General features: G+C 45.3%; 1 protein-coding gene across 1 annotated transcript in view; it reads right to left on the bottom strand.

Moving 5' to 3' along the window:
- Positions 1–23,817, bottom strand: part of SYT12 (synaptotagmin 12) — a 132,741-nt gene that overhangs the window by 25,680 nt on the left and 83,244 nt on the right. The window contains exons 5-6 of the mRNA XM_040328365.1: positions 7,826–8,041; positions 4,124–4,244 (exon numbers count right to left, since the gene is read on the bottom strand). Coding sequence (XP_040184299.1) covers positions 4,124–4,244; positions 7,826–8,041 — 337 coding nt within the window. The remainder of the gene's footprint in view (positions 1–4,123; positions 4,245–7,825; positions 8,042–23,817) is intronic.

Genomic DNA, 23,817 nt, shown 5'->3' with positions numbered 1-23,817 from the left:
AAGCAACCCTGCCAGTTTGGAAAGCTGCCTTACTTGCCCATCCCCTCTTCACGATTCAGAGAGCTCATATTTCTATTGTAGCGCCCCCTTACCTTCAGCGCCCCCTTTTCCTTCGGCCCCCGACCTTACTATACTCACACAATGCAATGCATTCTGCAAATGAGTGGTTGAATGTCAACTTCTCCTCTTCCATTCACAGAAGGCCATGCCTTGTGGGAGAATAGTAATAGAAGCTCTCTGGAAGGTGATTGGGTGGACAGCACAACTCTTCACTCTAGCAGCAAATGGAAGATAGCTGCCCAGGGCAATATCCTTTACACATAACTAATGTGTTGGGTGCTATATCCCTCAACCACCAACAAATAAAAACTTCAGCTTTAAACATTAGTCCTTTATCACCGCTTCCCGGAAGCCCTTTTATCGAGCTTTAATGTTCTGAATTTGGTGCATCTTGTAAACTGTCTGATTGCTGTGATTGGCTCTCAAAGTGGTTAAATTATCTTGCTGTCTCTTGATCACGAGAGCTGTCAATGACAGCTCAATTAGTGTGTTGGGAGCACAGCAGTCTCAGCACACAACCTCATGCCACCGTGGATGTACCGTATATACTCGAGTATAAGCCGTCTCGAATATAAGCCGAGGCACCTAATTTCACCACAAAAAAATGGGAAAACTTATTGACTTGAGTATAAACCTAGGGTGTCCATCTGCATGCCTCACTGTGCCTCACTTTGCCTCACTGTGTCCATGTTTATGCCTCACTGTGTCCATGCCTCACTGTGTCCATGCCTCACTGTGCCCATGCCTCACTGTGCCCATGCCTCACCGTGTCCATGCCTCACCGTGCCCATGCCTCACGGTGCCCATGCCTCACTGTGCCCATGCCTCACTGTGCCCATGCCTCACTGTGCCCATGCCTCACTGTGCCCATGCGTTACTGTGTCCATGCCTCACTGTGCCCATGCCTCACCGTGTCCATGCCTCACCGTGTCCATGCCTCACCGTGCCCATGCCTCACCGTGCCCATGCCTCACCGTGCCCATGCCTCACCGTGTCCATGCCTCACCGTGTCCATGCCTCACTGTGCCCATGCCTCACTGTGCCCATGCCTCACTGTGCCCATGCATTACTGTGTCCATGCCTCACTGTGCCCATGCCTCACTGTGTCCATGCCTCACTGTGTCCATGCCTCACTGTGTCCATGCCTCACTGTGTCCATGTCTCACTGTGCCCATGCCTCCCTGTGCCCATGACTAGACTTACGTTTAACATTGGAGAATATAGAAGGGGTGCACGGCTTTGAAAAATTGGTGCTCCCGGCCGTAGGTCCCCCAGACAGCAAACTTTGCACACTTGTAGAGGAGAACTGGAGCTACGTGTGTGCCAAGTTTGGTACCGGGTCCCAAAAGTCAGGGAGATCAGGTGCAAAAAGGTGACTTGAGTATAAGCCGAGGTAGTGCATTTTCATCACAAAAAAATGTGCTGAAAAACTTGGCTTATACTCAAGTATATACGGTATATATGCAATAAAGCCCACTTTTCTTGCTGCTGCATGTACAGTGCCTCCGGAAAGTATTCACAGCGCTTCGCTGTTTCCACATTTTGTTATGTTTCAGCCTTATTCCAAAATAGATTAAATTCATTATTTTCCTCAAAATTCTACAAACAATACCCCATAATGACAACGTAAAAGAAGTTTGTTTAAAATCTTTGCAAATTTTTTAAAATTCACATTTACATAAGTATTCACAGCCTTTGCCAAGACACTCAAAATTGAGCTCAGGTACATCCTGTTTCCTCCTTGAGATGTTTCTACAATTTGATTGGAGTCCACCTGTGGTAAATTCAGTTGGATTGGACATAACTTGGAAATGCACACACCTGCCTATATAAGGTCCAACAGTGCATGTCAAGACACAAACCAAGCCATGAAGTCCAAGAAAACTTCTGAGACAGGATTGTATCAAGGCACAGATCTAGGGAAGGGCACAGAAAATGTTCCCAATGAGCACAGTGGCCTCTATCATCCGTAAATGGAAGAAACTGAGCCATCGGAGGAGAAGGGCCTTAGTCAGGGAGGTGACCAGCATTTCTCTGTGGAGAGGGAAGAACCTTCCAGAAGGACAACCTTCTCTGTAGCACTCCACCAATCAGGCCTGTATGGTAGAGTGGCCAGAGGGAAGCCACGCCTCAGTAAAAGGCACATGACAGCCCACCTGGAGTTTGCCAAAGGGCACCTGAAGGACTCTCAGACCATGAGAAACAAATTTCTCTGGTCTGATGAAACAAATATTGAGTTCTTTGACCTGAACAGCAAGTATCATGTCTGGAGGAAACCAGTCACTGCTTATCACTTGGCCAATACCATCACTACAGTGAAGCATGGTGGTGGCAGGGGATGTTTTTCAGCGCAGGAACTGTCAGGATCGAGGGAAAGATGAACGTAGCAATATACAGAGACATCCTTGATGAAAACCTGTTCCAGAGCGCTCTGGACCTCAGACTGGGGCGAAGGTTCAGTTTCTAACAGGACAACGACCCTAAGCACAAAGCCAAGATAACAAAGGAGTGGCTAGGGGACAACTCTGTGAATGTCCTTGAGTGGCCCAGACTTGAACCCGATTGAACATCTCTGGAGAGATCTGGAAATGGATGTGCATTGACGCTCTCCATGAAACCTGATAAAGCTTGAGAGGTCAGTCAAAGAAGAAATGGGAGAAACTGCCCAAAAATAGGTGTGCCAAGCTTGTAGCATCATACTCAAAAAGACTTGAGGCTGTAATTCGTAAATTTAGATTTCTGTCCACCTAGTTCTAAGATTTATACAGCTCTCCTGCACGGCACAATCCTGTCTGGTAGGGAAGGAGACCTACTGTTATAACACGTCTCCCCCCCCCCCCCCCCAGCCTGTGACTGGACAGTGAAATGAGAAGCAGCATACTAATGACCTCATCTTTCTGTCACTCTTCTGTCTCCTCCAATCAGCAGATCCCTTGTTAGTGCATAAGCATTGAAGCACAACTTATTGACTGCTTGTACACTTTCTCCATCTCCCAGTCTGAGTTTTGCTGTACAAGAAATACTACAGGCTAATACACAAACATTCTCAGGTACATACACTGCTTACATTAAAAAAAAACAAAAAATTCTACTTATAATTGGTGTCTTATATATCCACCTAAAGTTCAGCTTTTAGTACCGAGTAGGTAGGCCATACTCCCCATATGCATCTCAAGGCTGAGGGCTCAGACTTTACCGGAGTGTACCATTAAAGATAGATTTATATGTAAATAAAAAGAAGAAAATTAGCATCATGCAATCAAAAGTATGATCATTTTGTAATGTGAACCCTCATCTTTTAAGCCAATGCATAAAATACATTTTTCTGTAGGTTAACATGACTTTACTCTAAATCAGGGGTCTCCAAACTTTCTAAACAAAGGGCCAGTTTACCATCCTTCAGACGTCAGGGGGGCCGGATGGTAGCCATTGGTAGTAGAAAAATTTGGGTGTAAACAATATCCCATCTTTGGTGTCTGTGAGAGAGAAATGTTCCCCCATTATTGGTGTCATTCTGAGAAATTGTGCCCTATAATTGGTATCATTGAGCCCCATTGCTGGGGTCTTTGGGAGGAATGGTGCTCCATTGTTGGGGTCTTTGGGAGGAATTATGCTCCTTTGTTGGTGTCAGATAGGGGAATTGTGCCACATCATTGGTGTCATAGGTCCCATTGGGAGAAATTGTGCACCATCATTGGTGTAATTCAGCCCCATTGCTGGTGTCATTAGAAGGATTTGAGCCCCATCATTGGGGTCATCGGGAGGAATTGTGCACCTTTGTTGCTGTCAGATAGGGGGAACTGAATTGTGCCCCATTGCTTGTGTAAGTGAATGAAATAGTGCCCCAAGGGCCAGATAAAAGTGAGTAAAGGGCCACATCCAGCCCCCGGGTCGCAGTATGGAGACCACTGCTTTAAATATAGGGTGAATTGTACATTTGCTTTTCTACATACAATTACATAACACATGTATGTGCCTGTAAAGATAAAGATTTTCTTCTACAGGAAAGTAGACATACATTTGCTAATCAATGTGACATTTACAATGATTACTTATCTCTTACCTGCTGTGGTCTTCCCTTCTGTCCACACCAAGTTCTTTCCTTTAACCACCACCACGGTGAGACGCTCAGCTGTTGGGAGGTAACTGAGAGACAACAGAATGTCCCCAGCTGCATCTGCAGCCTGAAAAACAAAGGAGTCGTGTTTTCTACTAAGGATTGTGTATATATGTTTAACCACTAAAGACCCGGACCAAAATGCAGCTAAAGGACCTGGCCAGGTTTTGCGATTCGGCACTGCGTCGCTTTAACAGACAATTGCGCGGTCGTGCGTCGTGGCTCCCAAACAAAATTGGCGTCCTTTTTTTCCCACAAATAGAGCTTTCTTTTGGTGGTATTTGATCACCTCTGCGGTTTTTATTTTTTGCGCTATAAACAAAAATAGAGCGACAATTTTGAAAAAAATTCAATGTTTTTTACTTTTTGCTATAATAAATATCCCCCAAAAATATAGAAAAAAAAGTTTTTTTTCCTCAGTTTAGGCCGATACGTATTTCTTCTACATATTTTTGGTAAAAAAAAAAAATCGCAATAAGCGTTTATCGATTGATTTGCGCAAAATTTATAGTGTTAACAAAATAGGGGATAGTTTTATTGCATTTTTATTAATAATTTTTTTTTACTACTAATGGCGGAGATCAGTGATTTTTTTTCATGACTGCCACATTATGGCGGACACTTCGGACAATTTTGACACATTTTTGGGACCATTGTCATTTTCACAGCAAAAAGTGCTATAAAAATGCATTGTTTACTGTGAAAATGAAAATTGCAGTTTGGGAGTTAACCACTAGGGGGCACTGTAGGGGTTAAGTATGACCTCATATGTTTTTCTAACTGTAGGGGGGCGGGGCTGGACGTGTGACGTCAGTGATCGTCTTTCCCTATATCAGGGAACACACGATCACTGACAGTGCCACTGTGAAGAGCGGGGAAGGTGTGCTTACACACACCTCTCCCCGTTCTTCAGCTCCGGTGACCAATCGCGGGACACCGGCTGCGATCGGGTACGCGGGTCCCGTGGGTGTGGTCACGGGGCCTCGGATCGGGTCGCGAGCGCGCTGCCGGTGGTGCGCTTGTGACCCCACGGCTGGGCCTTAAAGAGACACGTACAGGTACGTGATTGTGCCAAGCCGTGCCATTCTGCCGACGTATATCATCGGTAGGGGGTCCTTAAGTGGTTAAGTCTAGCTGATATTTATTGTATGTCTCAGAACAGGTGGAGAGCAAAATTGCATGGGAGGGCCCTAATAATTTTTTTGCCCAGGGTCCAATCAACATTAAAGACGGCCCTGGCTACAGCTGGCAGCGCTGATCAATGTATTTACTAAAACTGGAGAGTACAAAATCTGGTGGAGGTGTGCATGGTAGCCAATCAGTTTCTAAATTGAGCTTGTTTAATTAAGCTTTGCCAAAAAAACATAGAAACTGATTGGTTCCTATGCAGAGCTGCACTAGATTTTGCACTCTCCAGTTAGAGTAAATCAGTCCCAGCATATCTTCCAATGTGGACAACTGTGAGTGGTGGTGGTGGAACCTCACCTCACAATGGAGAGTCATGTCTCTGACAAAGGAATTAAAAGGAGATCTTACCAGTTAGCACACAGACAGCAATAAACATCTGAAGGACATTCTAAAGCCTGAGGCCGGGTACACACGAACAAACATGTATGGTGAAAGCGGTCCGTCGGACCGTTTTCACCGTACATGTCTGCCAGAGGGCTTCTGTACGATGGTTGTACACACCATCGTACAGAAGTCCGCGCGTAAACATTACGCGGGGCGTGTCCGCGTCGTCGCCGCGACGATGACGCGGCGATGACGCGGAGTCGTGGGCGAGCCTGCCATTTAAAGGCTTCCACGAATGCGTCGAAGTCATTCGACGCATGCGAGGGACGGCGGGCGCCTGGACATGTACGGTAGGTCTGTACTGACGACCGTACATGTCCGAGCGGGCAGGATTCCAGCGGACGGTTTTAAAACACGTCCAGGAATATTTGTCCGCTGGGAAAAGGCCCGGCGGGCAAATGTTTGCTGGAATTCGGCCCGCTCGCGCCCACACACGACCGAACATGTATGCTGAAACTGGCCCGCAGACCAGTTTCAGCATACATGTTTGGTCGTGTGTACGGGGCCTCATACACACGATCGGATTTCCATCAGACAAATCAGTGGAATTTTGTCCGAAGGGCGTTGGCCATGAACTTGGTATGCACACAGACGGCAGAACTTTTTCAGCTAACACTCACAAAACTACTTTTTTTTAGCTCTTTAGCGCCACCCTTTGGGCAACTTCTGCCAATGTTGTCTTATGGTTAGCACATAGGTGTGTGCAGTCTATGGCATTAGGGCAGTGTTTCTCAATTCCAGTCCTCAGGCCCCCCCAACAGGTCAGGTTTTCAGGATTTCCCTCAGATGAAAAGGCTGTGGTGATTACTAAGGCAGTGAAACTGATCAAATCACCTGTGCAAAATAATGGAAATCCTGAAAACCTGACCTGTTGGGGGGTCCTGAGGACTGGAATTGAGAAACACTGCATTAGGGTGTGCACCCCAAAGCTCAAACACACATATGCGTGTATGTAAATATATATATATATATATATATATATATATATATATATATATATATATATATATAGGGCAGTAGGGTAGGGGTTGGTGTTGTAGAGCAGTAAAGGTGTCAGTAGGGCAGATATTGGTGTCAATAGTTTATTTGTATTATTTTTTTTTATTATAATTTTTTTTTATTTTTACAATTTTTTGGAGCCCTATTGGGGGACTTTGGTGAAATATTAGGGGTCTAAACCCCTGATGTCTCACTTTAGATACAGAGAAAAGGACCGAGGACAGAGATTCCCCAGTCCCTTTCTCTGCAGCCAGGGAATCTGTGCAGCACAGGGTGATTAGGGTGTGCCCAGGCACACCTCAGGGGTGTATTTAGGTTTTGTGCTGCCCTAGGCCTGACTAAACTCATGCACCCCCTAATTTAAATATGACCCACCTCTTCCTGTCAAGGCCACACCCCTTGCGGTTTAAGACCCACCCTGAAACTTTCAAGAGGGGACACAAGTTCTGATGGCCTGGGAGGGGGGGGGCAATGCATTCCCTTAATTTGCATAGATTTCCTCTCACTTCCTGTTTGGCTATGGGACATGAAGTGAAGGGAAATCTCTGGAATAGGACAAGGATGGTAAAAAATTAGAAGCGACACCCCCCCCCCCCCTCACCGTTGCAGAATGCCAACCCGCCCACCTACTGGAAGCAGTGCGGCCGATTTATGGGGGCGCTAAACTAATTTGCCTAACAGTGTAGCGCAAGCTTTCCATGCTGCCCCCCTGCAAAGTGCTGCCCTAGGCCTGGGCCTTGTTGGCCTAGGCCAGGATACAGCATTGGCACACCCTGTGCACACACCTATGTTTAGTATTGGTTCGGAGCATGCATGTTTGTACTTTGGATATTTTTCCGATGGACTTGTGTACAAATTCCGACAACAATTGTCCGATGGAGCGTACAAACGGTCGGATTATTCAACTAAACCCCGCCATCACACATTTGTTGTCGGAAAATGTGATCGTGTGTACGAGGCTTTACTCTTTCCCAAACTATACAAAACCAAAAAAAACTCTTTATTGGAGTTCCACTTTAAATGGGTGCAATCAACTTGTTTAGTAAATGACCTCTTCAGTATGCAGTAACACAATACCTTATTGACATCTTGTAGGTATATCCAGGTATTGAACGGTCGCATAATCAAATCCAAGTCTGACAATTTCAGCTCTGCAATTCCCGTACTGACATTCCGTTCATCTCCATCTATTCCAAAAATAGCGAACCTCAGGCTGTTTTCCTCCAGCGCCAATGGATCCAGCGGGATGGAAAACCTCTCATCAAATGAAACTGAATATGCATTTCTCTGTATCTGTCAAAACAAAAATGGTGTGCATATGTTATGAGGATGCTTAATGGAAATTGTGAAAAAAAAGAAATAATGAATTCTGTTGACAGAAATCAAAATATGTCATTTTTGTTCCTAAACAAGTAAAACAAGGCAGTGTTTATTAAAGCGGAGGTTCACCCAATAAACAAGTATATACTGTAACATTACATTCAGTATACCTCAAACATGTACAGTATGCCGTTTTTTTTTTTTGGGGGGGTGTACATACGGTATTATCGGTATTTTCCTCCCGGCTTCCGGGTACTCGCTCCCGCGGGAGTGGGCGTTCCTGTTCCGTGCCGCAGTGTCATCTGGGTTTTCGCCCATATGATTGACCCCATTGAGAACGTCTGTTAATGACGAAACGTCGTCTGGGAAGGCGCACACTGACGTCACCGCGTTCCATCTGAAGGAGGAAGGGCTCCTATTGCCGGCCGGCATACATACACGCTTTTAATCATGAGATGTTTGTAAGTACATGTCTTATGCATTTTTATTAAATATTTCGTACGGTATCACGCCATGGTCCGTTTTTATTTATATACCGAGGATATGTTCAATCATCGATGTGGTGCAATTTGAGATCTGCTCCCTGGATCCCTCCCCAGTCTGATGCTAATCTGATGTAGAGCCCATTGAATAGAATCTGTCTACATGCCTAATGTTTGGGTGGTTCTGGTAAGCGGCTTTCAGTTTGGTGGTGGTGTGTTCACACTGAAGTTTTGCTGACACATGGTGGTGCTGCTACAAACTTTTTATTGGACTGAATGTGCTTTTATTCATATTATCTATTATCATTGCTTTTTACCAGCCTGATATCTGGTTTCCTACTTGGCGCAGTTTACTTTTATATTGGACTTTATATGCTTATCACATTTCTTCTGCTGCCTTGACGCATATATATTTAGAACGTTTTTGACAAGCGCAGTTTTTTCTCCCTATAGTACCATATGATTGACGTGCCTGAGAAAAACTCCCCCGGCGGATAAGGTGCGTCACGGCTTGCGCAGTCAGCTCTACGCGGCTCCTAGTCGGTGCGCAGGCGCCGTATAGAGCCGACTCGCGGTTCGGCTACTTTCGGAAAGTCGTGATGCGCCTTACTAGCCGGGGGGAGTTTTTCTCAGGCACGTCAATCATATGGGTGAAGTCTGTACATGTTTGAGGTATACTGAATGTAATGTTATATACTTGTTTTTTGGGTAAACCTCCGCTTTAACTGTGTCTGTTCAGTTTAAAAGAGTCACATTGGCTTTGCAGGAACCCTTTGGTTTGGCCTCTTCCTTTTCATCTGGATTCTGCACTTGTATGAAAAGGCTTCCTGGAGGGAGCTGGTGAATGCGGCCCTCCCCTCGTATAAGTTAACATATATGGGTCGTAATTGCCCTAACAAGTTCCACAAAATATGGTCGGGATGGGTGGAGGCCAGGCACCTCACGGTGTAGACTGTTGATGTACGCCCTGATCCCCACTGCTATATCCTTTCTTCTGCCCCCCCCCTTTTCCTTCCCCCCCCCCCCCCCCCTCCTCCGGATGGGGTGAATTCCCAGTAGACCCTGCGGGCTGGGCAGGTAGCTGCCCAAACTGATTGAATTCTAGCTCTAATTTTCTTGCCTGTTACACTAGCCTGATGGTGACTTCTGGAGGTTGTGGTTTATTGTATTTCGACCATGCAAGTAATGACTCTCTACGCTTAACAATTGGATAACCTATGTTTTCTTATACTACTGTACCATTTTGCTGATATTTACATGTCCACTGTACCATTTTATTCTCTAATAAAATTCCTTCTGTTAAAAAAAAAAAAAAAAAAGGCTTAGAAAATGGTCAAGTGACAGAGCTGTATTTATATACTGTACACACAATATCTCACAAAAGTAAGTACACCCCTCACATTTTTGTAAATATTTTATTATATCTTTTCATGTGACAACACTGAAGAAATGACACTTTGCTACAATGTAAAGTAGTGAGTGTACAGCTTGTATAACAGTGTAAATGTGCTGTCCCCTCAAAATAACTCAATACACACCTGCTCGGACAGGCAGAAGGAGATGTGGGGTCTTATCGACCCCGCATCTCTCCATAAAGAGGACCTGTCACAATAGATTCCTATTCCTATTACAAGGGATGTTTACATTCTTTGCAATAGGAATAAAAATGATCAAAAAAATTTAAATGGAAAAAAAAGTGTAAATTTATTTTTTTAAATGCCCCTGTCCCCAGTAGCTCGCGCTCAGAAGTGAACACTCACGTAAGTCTTGCCCACAACGCCGTTTAAACTACACATGTGAGGTATCACCACGTGCGTTAGAGCCTGTGCAACAATTCTAGCACTAGATCTCCTCTGTAACTCTAAACTGGTAACCTGTAAAAAAAATAAACCGTCGCCTATGGAGATTTTTAAGTACCGAATTTTGGCGCAATTACTGTACATGAGTGTGTGCAATTTTAAAGCGTGACATGTTAGGTATCTATTTACTCTGCGTAACATCATCTTTCACATTATACAAAAAAATTAATGAAACCTTTTTTGAAAAAGGCGTTTGAAAAATTATTTTGCAAATACTGTGCAAGATAAAAAGTTGCAATGACCGCTACTTTATTCCAGCCAGGGGTGACAGTGGTATCGCTATCGGGATCGATTGTGCCAAAGCAGGTGCAGCACGGAACTTCCTATGTGTCCCAGACTGTTACTCCGCCCTCCTCTCGTAACCCTTGAGCTCCCCCAATCACTGAGTGCCCTGTTCTCCCCCAGTCCATCTCAGAGAGAGTTACGAAGCTGGGACAGCCAATGGTAGGTGAGCAGCAGCTGAGTGGAGGGAGCTGGTGTCGGATTGAAACTGGTGAGTGTGAGGACAGCGCTTATTACTGTGTTATACACTGCAATGTCTTCTCTGGCAGCACGGTGTTCCTGGCTGGCTCTCTGTGTGCTTCCACACAAAGCCTGGTGACCATGCAGGCAGCCCCTGAGTGGTGTTCACACATGGTGGGAGCTACAGAGGAGTGTGGGTACCTGGGAGGCAGGTGAAATAATTTGGTGGGAAATCCTGACTGCCCAATTATTCTCCCAGGTGACCTTGTCTGGGGGCAGGGGGCACACTGATCAAAGGGGGAGTACAAATTTCAGGTGAAATCCAGATCACACTGGCACTCCCCAATGTCTGTTGGCAGGTTGGCTGAGCCCATTTGCAGTCTTCGCTGCCCTGATGTAAAGGGGAACTCTTCAGACTCTGATGGTGGGGTGGGTTGCGCGGAGCAGCGCACTACGCAGCACCACCTCCCTCAAATGGGTTTGCCACCACCCTGCAATGAGTTTTTTCAGCTTGGGATGTCTGAACAGTGTTGAATTGTTAGTCTGTTAAATTTCTGCACCTTTTCACTGGCAAGTTGTACACTTGCAGAGCACTTGAAGCACAAATTCTAGTTGACACTTTTCCAATTTGTAGGAAATTTACGTGGCAAGTCTCTAGCAAAAGCAAAGTTGCAGTGGTGAGTCTACAGCAAGAGCTCTGCAAGTCTACAGCATGTAAATTCAGCCACAGTGCCCCCTGTGGTGGGATGACTACTTCACAACATAACTGAACCAGAACTTGCAGCAGTCTTGTAGAATGTTTGCAAAAAAAGTTGATCTGGAGTCATGTAATGCAGACTTTCAATTGCGCAACAAACTTCTGAAGCCTTGGCAAGTCTAGCAATAGCTTAGCAAGTCATTTTTAAACTTGCAGCACAATTGCTTGCTGTCTGGGTTGCAGAAAGAAGATGTTAGGAACACTGAAAACTCTCTTGATCCTTATGGTAGCACTTGTTTTACATACTGGATTGCCGTATTACGCTTCTTGTTTAATCCCACTGGTATACCCGTAAGCATCAGAAGCAATTTTGCCTATCTCATGATAATTGCAGAGTACGAGGTCAGTTTAATTAAACCTCCCTCGAGAGTCAACCGTTTTATGCAACAATGCTACTGTTGCCTGCTTGTTCATTTACTGTATTGATTGAGCTAAGCTTGTAATGAAGCAGTGATCAGTGACTTCTGCTGTGGTAATCCCAGATCAGTGCATACAAAGAACAGCAGCATGACACTGTGTATGTATATAAACAGTGCAATATGACTTCATCCCATATCTGTAAACAGCAAATCCAATATGGACTCTGTGCCATCACAATACAGATTTAAGGGCGCACTGCAGCCAAAAATGAACATTTTGCATTCAGATGACTTAGAGCATGGGTCTTCAAACTACGGCCCTCCAGTTGTTCAGGAACTACATTTCCCATCATGCCTAGTCATGTCTGTGAATGTCGGTGTGTTACAATGCCTCATAGGATGTGTATTTCTACAACAGCTGGAGGGCCGTAGTTTAAGGATCCCTGACTTAGGAGATATACAGTCTAGCCGCTGAATGAGTCTGCTGTTCAGCCCTGTGCTATCCATTCATTATGTGAACCTGGGGTTGCCACCTTTTTTTCAAGTCAAACCCGAACACTTTAGCGGCGCACAGCATTTTTTTTTAATAGTATAAACTATACATATATTTTGCAATTAAATAACATTTCTAATCATATGAATGTAGCGCCCCCTTACTTTCAGTAAAGGCGCTACGCTAAAGTTAGAGGGGAATGAGAGATTTCTAGCTAGATTCAGTAAGAGTTAGGTCGGCGTATCAGTAGATACGCCGACCTAACTCAGAATCTGCGCCGACCTAAGTTTAAGTGTATTCTCAAACAGAGATACACTTAAACCTATCTAAGATACGACGGCTTGCGCCGTCCTATATTAGGGTGCAATATTTTGGCTGGCCGCTAGGTGGCGCTTCCATTGCGGTCAGCGTAGCATATGTAAATCACTAGATACGCCTATTCACGAACGTACGCCCGGCTGACGCAGTACAGATATGCCGTTTACGTAACGCATTAGCAGGCCTAAAGTTATTCCATCAAATAGATAGAATAGTAATTTTTAAAGTATGCCCGCCGTTCCCGCGTCGAAATTCGAAAATGTTAACGTTGTTTGCGTAAGTCGTCCGTGAATAGGGATTTACGTCGTTTACGTCCACGTCAAAATTACTGGGCCCGTGCGGCGGACTTAGCGGCAATACACACTGGGAAATCTAGGTGCACGGCGCATGCGCAGTTCCAAAAAAACGTCAATCACGTCGGGTCAAGCCTAATTATAATAAAACACGCCCCCTCAGCCGAATTTGAATTAGGCGCGCTTGCGCCCGCCGCATTTACGCTACGCCGCCGTAAGTTAGGAGGCAAGTACTTTGAGAATACAGTACTTGCCTCTCTGACTTAAGGCGGCGTAGCGTAAATACGATATGCTACGCCGCCTTAAAGTTGCGGCCATCTCTCTGAATCTGGCTAATAGTTTGCTCTCATTCTGAATTATGTCAAATTTGGCTGTCGCCAAATCTGGATTGTTTTGTGTGCTAGACTGCGTTCTAGGGATGCGGTACCATCCCTGGGCGGCAGGTGGCGACAGAGAGGTCCAGGCGGAGCCGCTTTTCCTCAGCAGCCAATTAGAGGAGTTTTCCCTCGCGGGGCATGCTGGGAAGGAGTATTTCTGTGGCGGAAGCCGTTGTTCTTCGCGGGTTCCTGGTTCCAGGTGCGGCACCCACCTTTAGGGTGTGTGCACATCGCAGGCCCCACCACTATGGCCTACTTGGTCTGCGGTCGTGCGCAATGTGGAGTTCCTGACTCTGGGCCCTCCTGGCCTAGAGCAACTGATGCCACAGTGGGGCCCCAGTGACTGACTGGGTCCCCCCTTATACTGAGGAGATCCAAGGCTGTATGCCATTCCGTGGGGGGTCGGCTTGAGGAGAACCCGGAGGCAGGTTGTCCAAAAGGGCTTGAACGAACCATCGGGGATCTGGTGACTGGGACATTGCCATGTACACTTCCACTGTCAACCGGTGACCCTAGTGCAAATTTACTGGGAGGATAAGCTTAACCATTTAGCTCATCCAAGTTCTAGGCCTGTGGCAGAGACTCCATCAGAGCCAGGTCTGTGGCAGAGACCTGCTCCTCCCAGCATCCTTAAAGTGACACTTCGGCTGCCAGGCCTGTGGCAGGGGTCTGTCCGGGGGCACTTCACCCACTCTGGCTGGAGTGGCGACGAACTGTATCTACTACTACTGAAAGCAGGATTGCTTTCTTCTTCATCCAAGCCTGATACCACAAAGTTCTTTACCTCATCAACCTTTCCTGTCCTACCTCATGTTGATGTTGGGCCGAGAAATAAAGCATTCAGAAAACCTATTTCGCTGATTGGACATTCGTTTAGTGCTCTACTCATCACTACTATCTCCCCTAGACAAGGATTAGAGGCAACTTAATACGCCGATCCAAAAAACAACCAGCGGCTCCTGAGGGGGTAGCGCTACATGAAGTTACTTACAAAAGTCCCTCTTTATATCAGAGTCCACAGAGTTCTCTTACACTGTAAGGGGGGGGGGAATCTGTACACCCTGATGAAAGGGAGAACTCCAGTGGTGACTCTAACATAAGGGATCCTCTGGGAACCCTGATTTAAGGGGAAACATTGAGTACTCTGATAAACAATGTGGACTCTGATGCAAGGGGGAACACTGTGGCCTTTGATGTAAAGGGGAACTGAGATGTAAGGGGTGCTCTGAGAACCCTGATTTACCTTAGTGTACTCACTCAGAGGCAGAAGACAGAAAGGGGGAGACTTCAGTCACAGGCGGGGATGAATGTTTAGCTCATTCACCCCTTGGCAGTCAGCACCTCTCATCCAGATGTATCTAAGGCTGCTGGACTTCAAATTTCCTTTCCTGAGACACCGCCCTAGGGATTGGAGCGTGGTCAGACACGGAGTGGTAGGGGCAGGAGAAAGAGAAGCAGATCGAGCCCTCTCTCCTCTTCCATCTCTATGTGGGGGGAACTGTTAGTGCTGGCTTTGGGCAGTGTGAAAGACACTCTCTGCTTAACAACTGCAGCCAGCAACCCAGCTGGGAGGCCATAGTCTGGGTTTCAGGCAGTTTGAAACCCGGACACATGATTACAAACCCGAACTGTCCGTGTGAAACCCTTTTTGAACCAGGCAACCCAACTATTCTCTCTCAAAAAAAAAAAAAACAGTATTATACCTGGAAAAAAATATAATATATTGCAGCTTACCAAATAATTAGATGTGGTGGCTGCATTTGTTTCCTTTTTAGGCTGTTTTCATCTGATGGTCTGGCCAGTAACACACCTCCTGTATTAGAGTTTCCCCACTCTGGATGAATAAGCACAGGGGGCACATTTGAACAGTAGCAGACTAATCCTGGAGTGGGGATTTAAAGTGGTTGTAAACCCACTTTTGCAAGTTACACCTACAGGTAAGCCTAGATTAAGGCTTACCTGTAGGTGTTAGCATAGGTGTGCACAGCCTATTGCATTTTTATTGTACCTTGTTTTAGCAAGGTGGGCACCATGCCTTCCTTGAATGATTGGTTTATGAGCTGCGTGATAGCTGGTGCCAGTATATCGGCACTTTCTTTCAGCAGTTTAGTGGGGATGATATCATTGGGTGCTGTGCTATTACGCAGAGTCCCGATGATGTTTTTAGTGGCATCGATGGAAATGGGTTTTAGAGTGAATTTTGGTGATTGCAGGGGATTTATGTGGGTATTAGGTTTGTGATTTGGGGGGGGGGGGTTGGTGACGGTTCCATTTTGCTGAATACTTTCACGGATTTTTTCAATTTTATTAATGAAATAATCCGATAATTCGTTGCAAAATTCTTGTGAATCAGAATTGGGGGCCTCTAAACAAGCTGGATTCATAGTCTGAGTGACCAGCTTGAAGAGTTCTCGTGGGCGGTTAAGGGCATTTGTGATGATGTTGGAGAAATTATTTTTTTTGGCCGTGAAGATTTCTTTGTGATATTTCTTTGTTATTATCTTGTAAATGGTGTGGTTTTTATCTGAAGAGCACCTTTTCCACGCAGCTTCTGCTCTTCTACGCTCTTACTTTAGCAACGTCAGCTGGTCATTAAACCAGCTGGAGTTGTTTTTCCGGATGCAAGTTTTGCGTTTTGGTGCTACTAAGTCAGCTGACTGTAGTAGCGCCTTGTTGATGGCGTCAAGTGTTTTTGTGGCTGTTTGTTTTTGTTGGGTTGTTTTTATTTTGTTCCCTAGTGTTGTTTTGAAGAGTTCCGAGTGGAGCTTCTTCTGAGATCTAGTCCAGTGAGTTGTCACCGGTTTTGTCGTTTTTTTGGGCTGGCATTTTTGGTGATTGTGAATTTGATGGCATGGTGCCTCAATCGCTGTCAAAAGTTTGTAGAATTCACCTCCGTAACATCTCTAAAATTCACCCCTTTTTAACAAATGAAACCACCAAACTCCTCATTCACTCCCTTGTTATGTCTCGCCTTGACTTTTGCAACTCCCTTCTTATTGGCCTGCCTCTCCATAGGCTATCCCCTCTTCAGTCTATCATTAATGCTGCTGCCAGACTTATCCACCTTACCAACCGCCCAGTGTCTGCCAAACCTCTCCTCCAAGACTGTACAATCAGATTGTATAGTGTATGTAGAGCTTTACAGAACCCATGGCACACTCCTCTGGTTTCAATACTACAGCTCTGCTCCTGGCCCCTCCCTCCTGTTGAGTGCCCCCACAACAAGCAGCTTGCTATGGGGGCACCCGAGCCACAGCTCCATGTGTACATTCAGACGTGGAGCTCCGGCCCCATGCCACCCCCTCTTTTTCCTCATTAGCTGACTGCCTTTGATTGACAGCAGCGGGAGCCAATGGTGCTGGTCTCAGCCAATGATAAGGGGAGTCCTGGGCCGCTAAGAAACTCCAGCAACATCGCTGGACAGAGAGGGACCTCAGGTAAGTATTAGGGGGGCTGAGGGGGGCTTCTGCACACAGAAGAGGTTTTATCTTAATGCATAGAATGCATTAAGATAAAAAACCTTCTGCCTTACAATTGCTTTAAAGTCTGGATCTCTCCAGAGTCTGGATTGACGTCTGGATCAGCCAATAGCAGACTTCTGTACTCCTGTGACCCACAGGAAAAGTAGAGCCAAATAAGCTTCTGTGTGAAAGCTGTAATACTGAGTGTGGTGAGTCTATATGATGATTATATAAGATAATGAGCCATTCTCAATTCATTTTAGAGTGGAAGAAAACCCTAACAATGTCTACTCTTAAAAATGCACCCCCCCCCCCCCCACCCTACTTTTTATCTTACCAATCTTGCCTAAGCTGTATAAAAAAGATGTGTGTACTTACCTATTTTAATATGCTTCAGTCCAATCAAGTGACCCTGCAGTTCTGTGTAAAGGAGCGCAAGACAACATCTCTGAATTCCAGGAGCTATAACATCACCCATAGGTTTCCATGGGCCAGCCATTGTTGGCTTTCCCTTCTCTCCCCTGCAGCAGCTGCTCACTGACACAAGGGAATTGGAGCTGGGGTATCACGTGACCGTCCCATCCTTGACGCACTTACAGTAAAGAACCCTCTACATAGTTTAAGGGAGAAGTATGGGTTTTCTTTTTTTTGATTCATACTTAACTCGGTGGATGGAGCATCAGATTCTGACTTTGTAATCGTGATGACGCAGTGCCTCGACAGATGGCAGTGACGTCAGCAGAGAGCAGACTTCAGACCGCTCTCCGCTGAAAACGGGTCACAGGAGTACAAAACGGGTTGCACTCCTGTGACCCAGAGGAGAAGCCCAGCCTAAAAAGCTCAGGCTGGACTTCTCCTTTAAGGTTAAACCTCTTTTCTTCTAATTTTAATGAGTGGCCATGTGTCTTGTTAAACTCCCTTCCGCGAAAACATTTTATCCCTAGTAGTTTTCAATAAAATGTATTTTTATCAGAGGACTCTTCATTTTTTTCACAGATTTTTGCCATCCATGTGCCAAGGGACCTACTACTGAGTTCGTCATCAACTCAGGAAACATAGGCCCCTTTCACATTGAGGCGTTTTTCATGCGGTACTTCGCTAAAAATAGCGCTGCTATACCGCATGAAAAAAAAACTGCACTGTAGTGTTCAATGTGAAAGCCCGAAGGCTTTCACACTGAAGCGGTACGCTAGCAGGAGCGCTCCAAAAGTCCTGCTAGCCGCATCTTTACTGCGGTATAGGAGCGGTGTGTTCACCGCTCCTATACCGCGCCTTCCCATTGAAATCAAAGGAAAACCGCTGTAACACCGCCCGCAACGCGGGCGGTATTAACCCTTTTTCGGCCGCTAGCGAGGGTTAAAACCTCACCGCTAGCGCCCAAATATCGCGGTAAATACGACGGTATAGCCACGCTACAAATAGCGCGGCTATACCGTCACCGCGGCTCTATCCCCAATGTGAAAGCAGCCTTAAAGCGGACCTTCAGTCATTTTTTTTCAACTTTCTATCTACTAAATGTTCTGCCCTTGTTGTTTTAACTTTAGATAGTAAAACACTTCCTGTTTCTTGTCTGGCCATTAGCCTAGGCTTATGACATCATGCACAGCTCTCACTTTCACTCTTCTGAGAGTTTCCCGGGAAGGGAGGGGGGATGAGTCATAAGAGGGCCAATGAGATCTGATGGGCTCCAGAGCTTGAGGTGTGCCTCTCTGTCTGTTTAAATCCAGGAAGTGAACAGGCAGCAGCTTCAGATGCCCACAGTTTATATGGTGACAGCCAGAGTCAGTGGAGGGAGATTTCTGCAGCATATTTGGCAAGTACAGAATCACAGTATATATAAAATATGAAAAGTGGTTGGAGGGAAGCTTCAGAATGGCAAAGATATTTTTATTACAAATTATGTGAGCAGACTGCAGTTCCCCTTTAAAGGTGCAATGCTCATGCAGTGAACATATGTCATTACTGTAGGACATACGTTCCCCATCGAATTCTGATGATCAGGCACCCGAGTGATCGGTGTACATGCTCATCGTCCATGCATCGCATCTCCGTGGCATCCAGTCGCTCTCTAAATTCTGACAGTCACAGAACACGTTTAACTCTAAGCTACACAGTCAATCAATCTTGCAAACCTTTTCACCATATCCTTGTAATGTCACCATCGATGATCAGGGGAGGCCGCAACCGTCTCAGGACTGGCAATGGAGGCGTCTTCATTTGTCATCGTTAGTGGTACAAATCAATGGAGGAGGTTTGTGTGACTGATCACAGCAATCTGTGCAGCTGCAGGTATTATTTGGGCATCGATGTTCTACAGTTCAACATTTAACCTTAACCCCTATATGACCTGATTGGAAGTCATAAGGGGTCAAAGCTATGCAGTGTGAGGGAATACTTAAACTGCTCATTCACTAGACAGACCCTTGCACTATTGATCGATACAGCTAAAGTAGACTGTACTATCCGTATCTATTGTTGATGCCCACATTCACACTTGAATACAAGCGGTTTAAGGCAATTTTGAAGCTTTATTGCACATTATTTTTGTGCACAATCATCTTTCATGTGTTTTTAAGCTTCAGGCATTTTTGGTTTGGCCAATGGAAAGCTACGTGACATCATATGTTGTCTTCCTCCAAGTACCTGCTTCCTAGTTTTCATGTGGGGTTTTGGTGTCTTGTACTTTTGGAGTTCTTGATCCAGTGGTGGCTGGTGATCAAAATTTTTGGGGGGCACAAACAAACTAAAAATTGCAGCCACTGTGCCCATCAAACGCAGCCACTGTGCCCACCAAACGCAGCCACTGTGCCCACCAAACGCAGCCACTGTGCCCATCTAATGCAGCCACTGTGCCCATCTAATGCAGCCACTGTGCCCACCAAACGCAGCCACTGTGCCCACCAAACGCAGCCACTGTGCCCACCAAACGCAGCCACTGTGCCCATCTAATGCAGCCACTGTGCCCATCTAATGAGGCCACTGTGCCCATCAAACGCAGACACTGTGCCCATCAAATGCAGCCACTGTGCCCAAACGCAACTACTGTAAATATCAAATGCAGCCACTGTACCCATAAATTGCTGCCACTGTGCCATCAAATGCAGCTACTGTACCCATCAGTTGCTGCCAGTGTGCCTATCAATTGTCGCTACTGTGCCCCATCAATTGCTGCCAGTGTGCCCCATCAATTGCTGCAACTGTGCCCATCAATTGGCGCTACTGTGCCCATCAATTGCTGCCACTGTGCCTCATCAATTTCTGCCAGTGTGTCCATCAATTGGCGCTACGGCGCCCATCAACTGGCGCTACTATGCCTCAGCAATTTCAGCTACTGTGCCCCATCAAATGCTGCCAGTTTTTTGGGGATATTTATTATAGCAAAAAGTAAAAAATATTGTTTTTTTTTTCAAAATTGTCGATTTATTTTTGTTTATAGCGCAAAAAATAAAAAAACAGCAGAGGTGATCAAATACCACCAAAAGAAAGCTCTATTTGTGGGAAAAAAAGAACGCCGATTTAGTTTGGGAGCCACGTCGCACGACCACGCAATTGTCAGTTAAAGCGATGCAGTGCCGAATCGCAAAAAGGGGCAAGGTCCTTTAACCACTTCCCGACCGCCGCATGTATATGTACGTCCACAGAATGGCACGTACAGGCAAATGGGCGTACATGTACGTCCTTGCCTTCTAGCAGGTGGGGGTCCGATCGGGACCCCCCCCGCGCTACATGCGGCGGTCGGGTTCCCTCGGGGAGCGATCCGGGACGACGGCGCGGCTTTACGTTTATAGCCGCTCCGTCGCGATCGCTCCCCGGAGCTGAAGACCGGGGAGAGCCGTATGTAAACACGGCTTCCCCGTGCTTCACTGTGGCGGCGTATCGATCGAGTGATCCCTTATATAAGGGAGACTCGATCGATGATGTCAGTCCTACAGCCACACCCCCCTACAGTTGTACACACACTAGGTGAAGCCTAACTCCTACAGCGCCCCCTGTGGTTAACTCCCAAACTGCAACTGTCATTTTCACAATAAAGAATGCAATTTAAATGCATTTTTTGCTGTAAAAATTACAATGGTCTCAAAAATGTGTCAAAATTGTCCGAAGTGTCCGCCATAATGTCGCAGTCATGAAAAAAATCGCTGATCGCCGCCATTAGTAGTAAAAAAAAAAAAAATAATAAAAATGCAATAAAACTATCCCCTATTTTGTAAACGCTATAAATTTTGCGCAAACCAATCGATAAACGCTTATTGCGATTTTTTTTACTAAAAATAGGTCGAAGAATACGTATCGGCCTAAACTGAGGGGAAAAAAAATGTTATATATGTTTTTGGGCGATATTTATTATAACAAAAAGTAAAAAATATAGCATTTTTTTCAAAATGGTCGCTCTATTTTTGTTTATAGCGCAAAAAATAAAAACCGCAGAGGTGATCAAATACCACCAAAATAAAGCTCTATGTGTGGGGAAAAAAGGACGCCAATTTTGTTTGGGAGCCACGTCGCACGACCACGCAATTGTCTGTTAAAGCGACGCAGTGCCGAATCGCAAAACCTGGCCTGGGCATTTAGCTGCCTAAAGGTCCGGGGCTTAAGTGGTTAACCTGCATAATGGTATGGGTCTTAAGTGGTTAAGGAAACGCAAGACAAATCGATGAGGTGTGAATGAATGATAAAATAGATCTAACCTCTAACTGAATGACATTTCGTTCCCTAAGGCACTGTGTATCATGAGCAATTGTCATGTTTTTTTTGTCATAAAGTTTCTATTAGAATCTAAAGCTATTCTTTTTATTAAACTATAACTAAAGGCAAACTTTTTTTTTCTTCTTAGTTTTGGATAGAGTGGAGTGGAGAGAGATTAGAACACCTGTCAGATTTTATTGCTGCCTGTGTCCCCGTTGGGAAGATTCGCCCTTATCATTTGTCCTGTTTACTGTTATCACTTACAGTTAAGGTGAAAGAAAGTCCTGAATTTTGGGTTGTCACCAGAACATAAATCTTCCAATGGGGATACTAGATCTAGTGACAACCAATGATTTCTTCTCCCTTCTTATTGGGCCATGGGACAGAAAGTGAAGGGAAAACTCCCCAATGGGACACAAATGGCAAAAAAACTGACAGGGGCTATAACCCTCCCTAAAGCCTCGTACACACGATCGGTCCATCCTATGAGAACAGTCTGATGGACCGTTTTCATCGGATAACCGATGAAGCTGACTGATGGTCAGTCGTGCCTACACACCATCGGTTAAAAAAACGATCGTGTCAGAACGCGGTGACGTAAAACACGACGTCCTGAAAAAAAACGAAGTTCAATGCTTCCAAGCATGTGTTGACTTGATTCTGAGCATGCGTGGATTTTTAACCGATGGACGTGCCTACAAACGATCGTTTTTTTTCTGTCGGTTAGGTATCCATCGGTTAAATTTAAAACAAGATTGTTTTTTTTTAACCTATGGATAAATAACCGATGGGGCCCACACACGATCGGTTTGGTCCGATGAAAACGGTCCATCAGACCGTTCTCATCGGTTTGACCGATCGTGTGTACGTGTCATAAGGCTCCATTTACACCTATGCATGTTGCTTTTGAGCAGTGATTTTTGCTGTGCTTTTTGCGTTCTTTTACCACGATTTTGCCATGATTTGCATTTTTTTATACTTTTTTTGTTTTTGTTATTAGGCAAATTTGTTGTTGGACAGATTTAACCACTTCAGCCACAGAAGAATTTACCCCCTTCCTGACCAGAGCACTTTTTGCGATTCGGCACTGCGTCGCTTTCAACTGAAACTTGCATGGTCTTGCGACATTGTACTCAAACAAAATTGGCGTCCTTTTTTTCCCACAAATAGAGCTTTCTTTTGGTGGTATTTGATCACCTCTGTGGTTTTTATTTTTTGCGCTATAAACAAAAAAAGAGCGACAATTTTGAAAAAATATATATTTTTTACTTTTTGCTATAATAAATATCCCCCAACAATGTATAAAAAAAACTTTTCCCTCAGTTTAGGCCGATATGTATTCTTCTACATATTTTTGGAAAAAAAAATCGCATTAAGTGTATATTGATTGGTTTGCACAAAAGTTATAGCGTCTACAAAATAGGGAATAGATTCATCAGCGATTTGTATCCTCACTGTGATATTGCGGCGGACACATCAGACACTTTTGATGCTATTTTGGGACCATTGTCATTTATATATTTTTATAGCGATCAGTGCTATAAAAATGCACTGTTTACTGTGTAAATGACACTGGCAGGGAAGGGGTTAACCACTAGGGGGTGAGGAAGGGGTTAAGTGTGTCCTAGGGAGGGATTCTAACTGCGGGGAAGCTGGGATACAAGTGACACAACAGTGATCACTGCTCCTGACGACAGGGAGCAGTAGATCTCTGTGCTGTCACTAGGCAGAACAGGGAAATGGCTTGTTTACAAAGGCATCTCCCTGTTCTGCAGCTCCGTGACACGATCGCGGGCACCCGGCGGTCATCGAGTCCATGGGACCCGCAGTCACACTCACGAAGTTCGCAGTCACGCGCGCACCTGCGATTTAAATGGCACATACAGGTACCTCCATATGCGCAGCCTTGCCATTCTGCAGTCGTGCAGCGGTTGGCAAGCGGTTAAAAACGCAAATCATGGCAAAAATTGTCATAAAAATGCACTACATGCTTTTCTGAAGCTTCTCCATTGAAGTCTATTAAACCAAAAAAGGAAACAAAAACAGTCTTTTGCATTTAAAATAGTCCCTGACCTTTTCCAAGAAAGCAGAGGCACAAAAATGCATAGATGTGAACGTGTTCCATAGGAACCCATGGTAAACATAATGGCCCAGATTCACAGAGAGCGGGCACACATTACGCCGCCGTATCGCAAATAATAT

This window comes from Rana temporaria, chromosome 11, assembly GCF_905171775.1.
Source record: "Rana temporaria chromosome 11, aRanTem1.1, whole genome shotgun sequence".
Lineage (NCBI taxonomy): Eukaryota > Metazoa > Chordata > Amphibia > Anura > Ranidae > Rana > Rana temporaria.
This window is presented reverse-complemented; position numbering and strand designations above follow the sequence as displayed.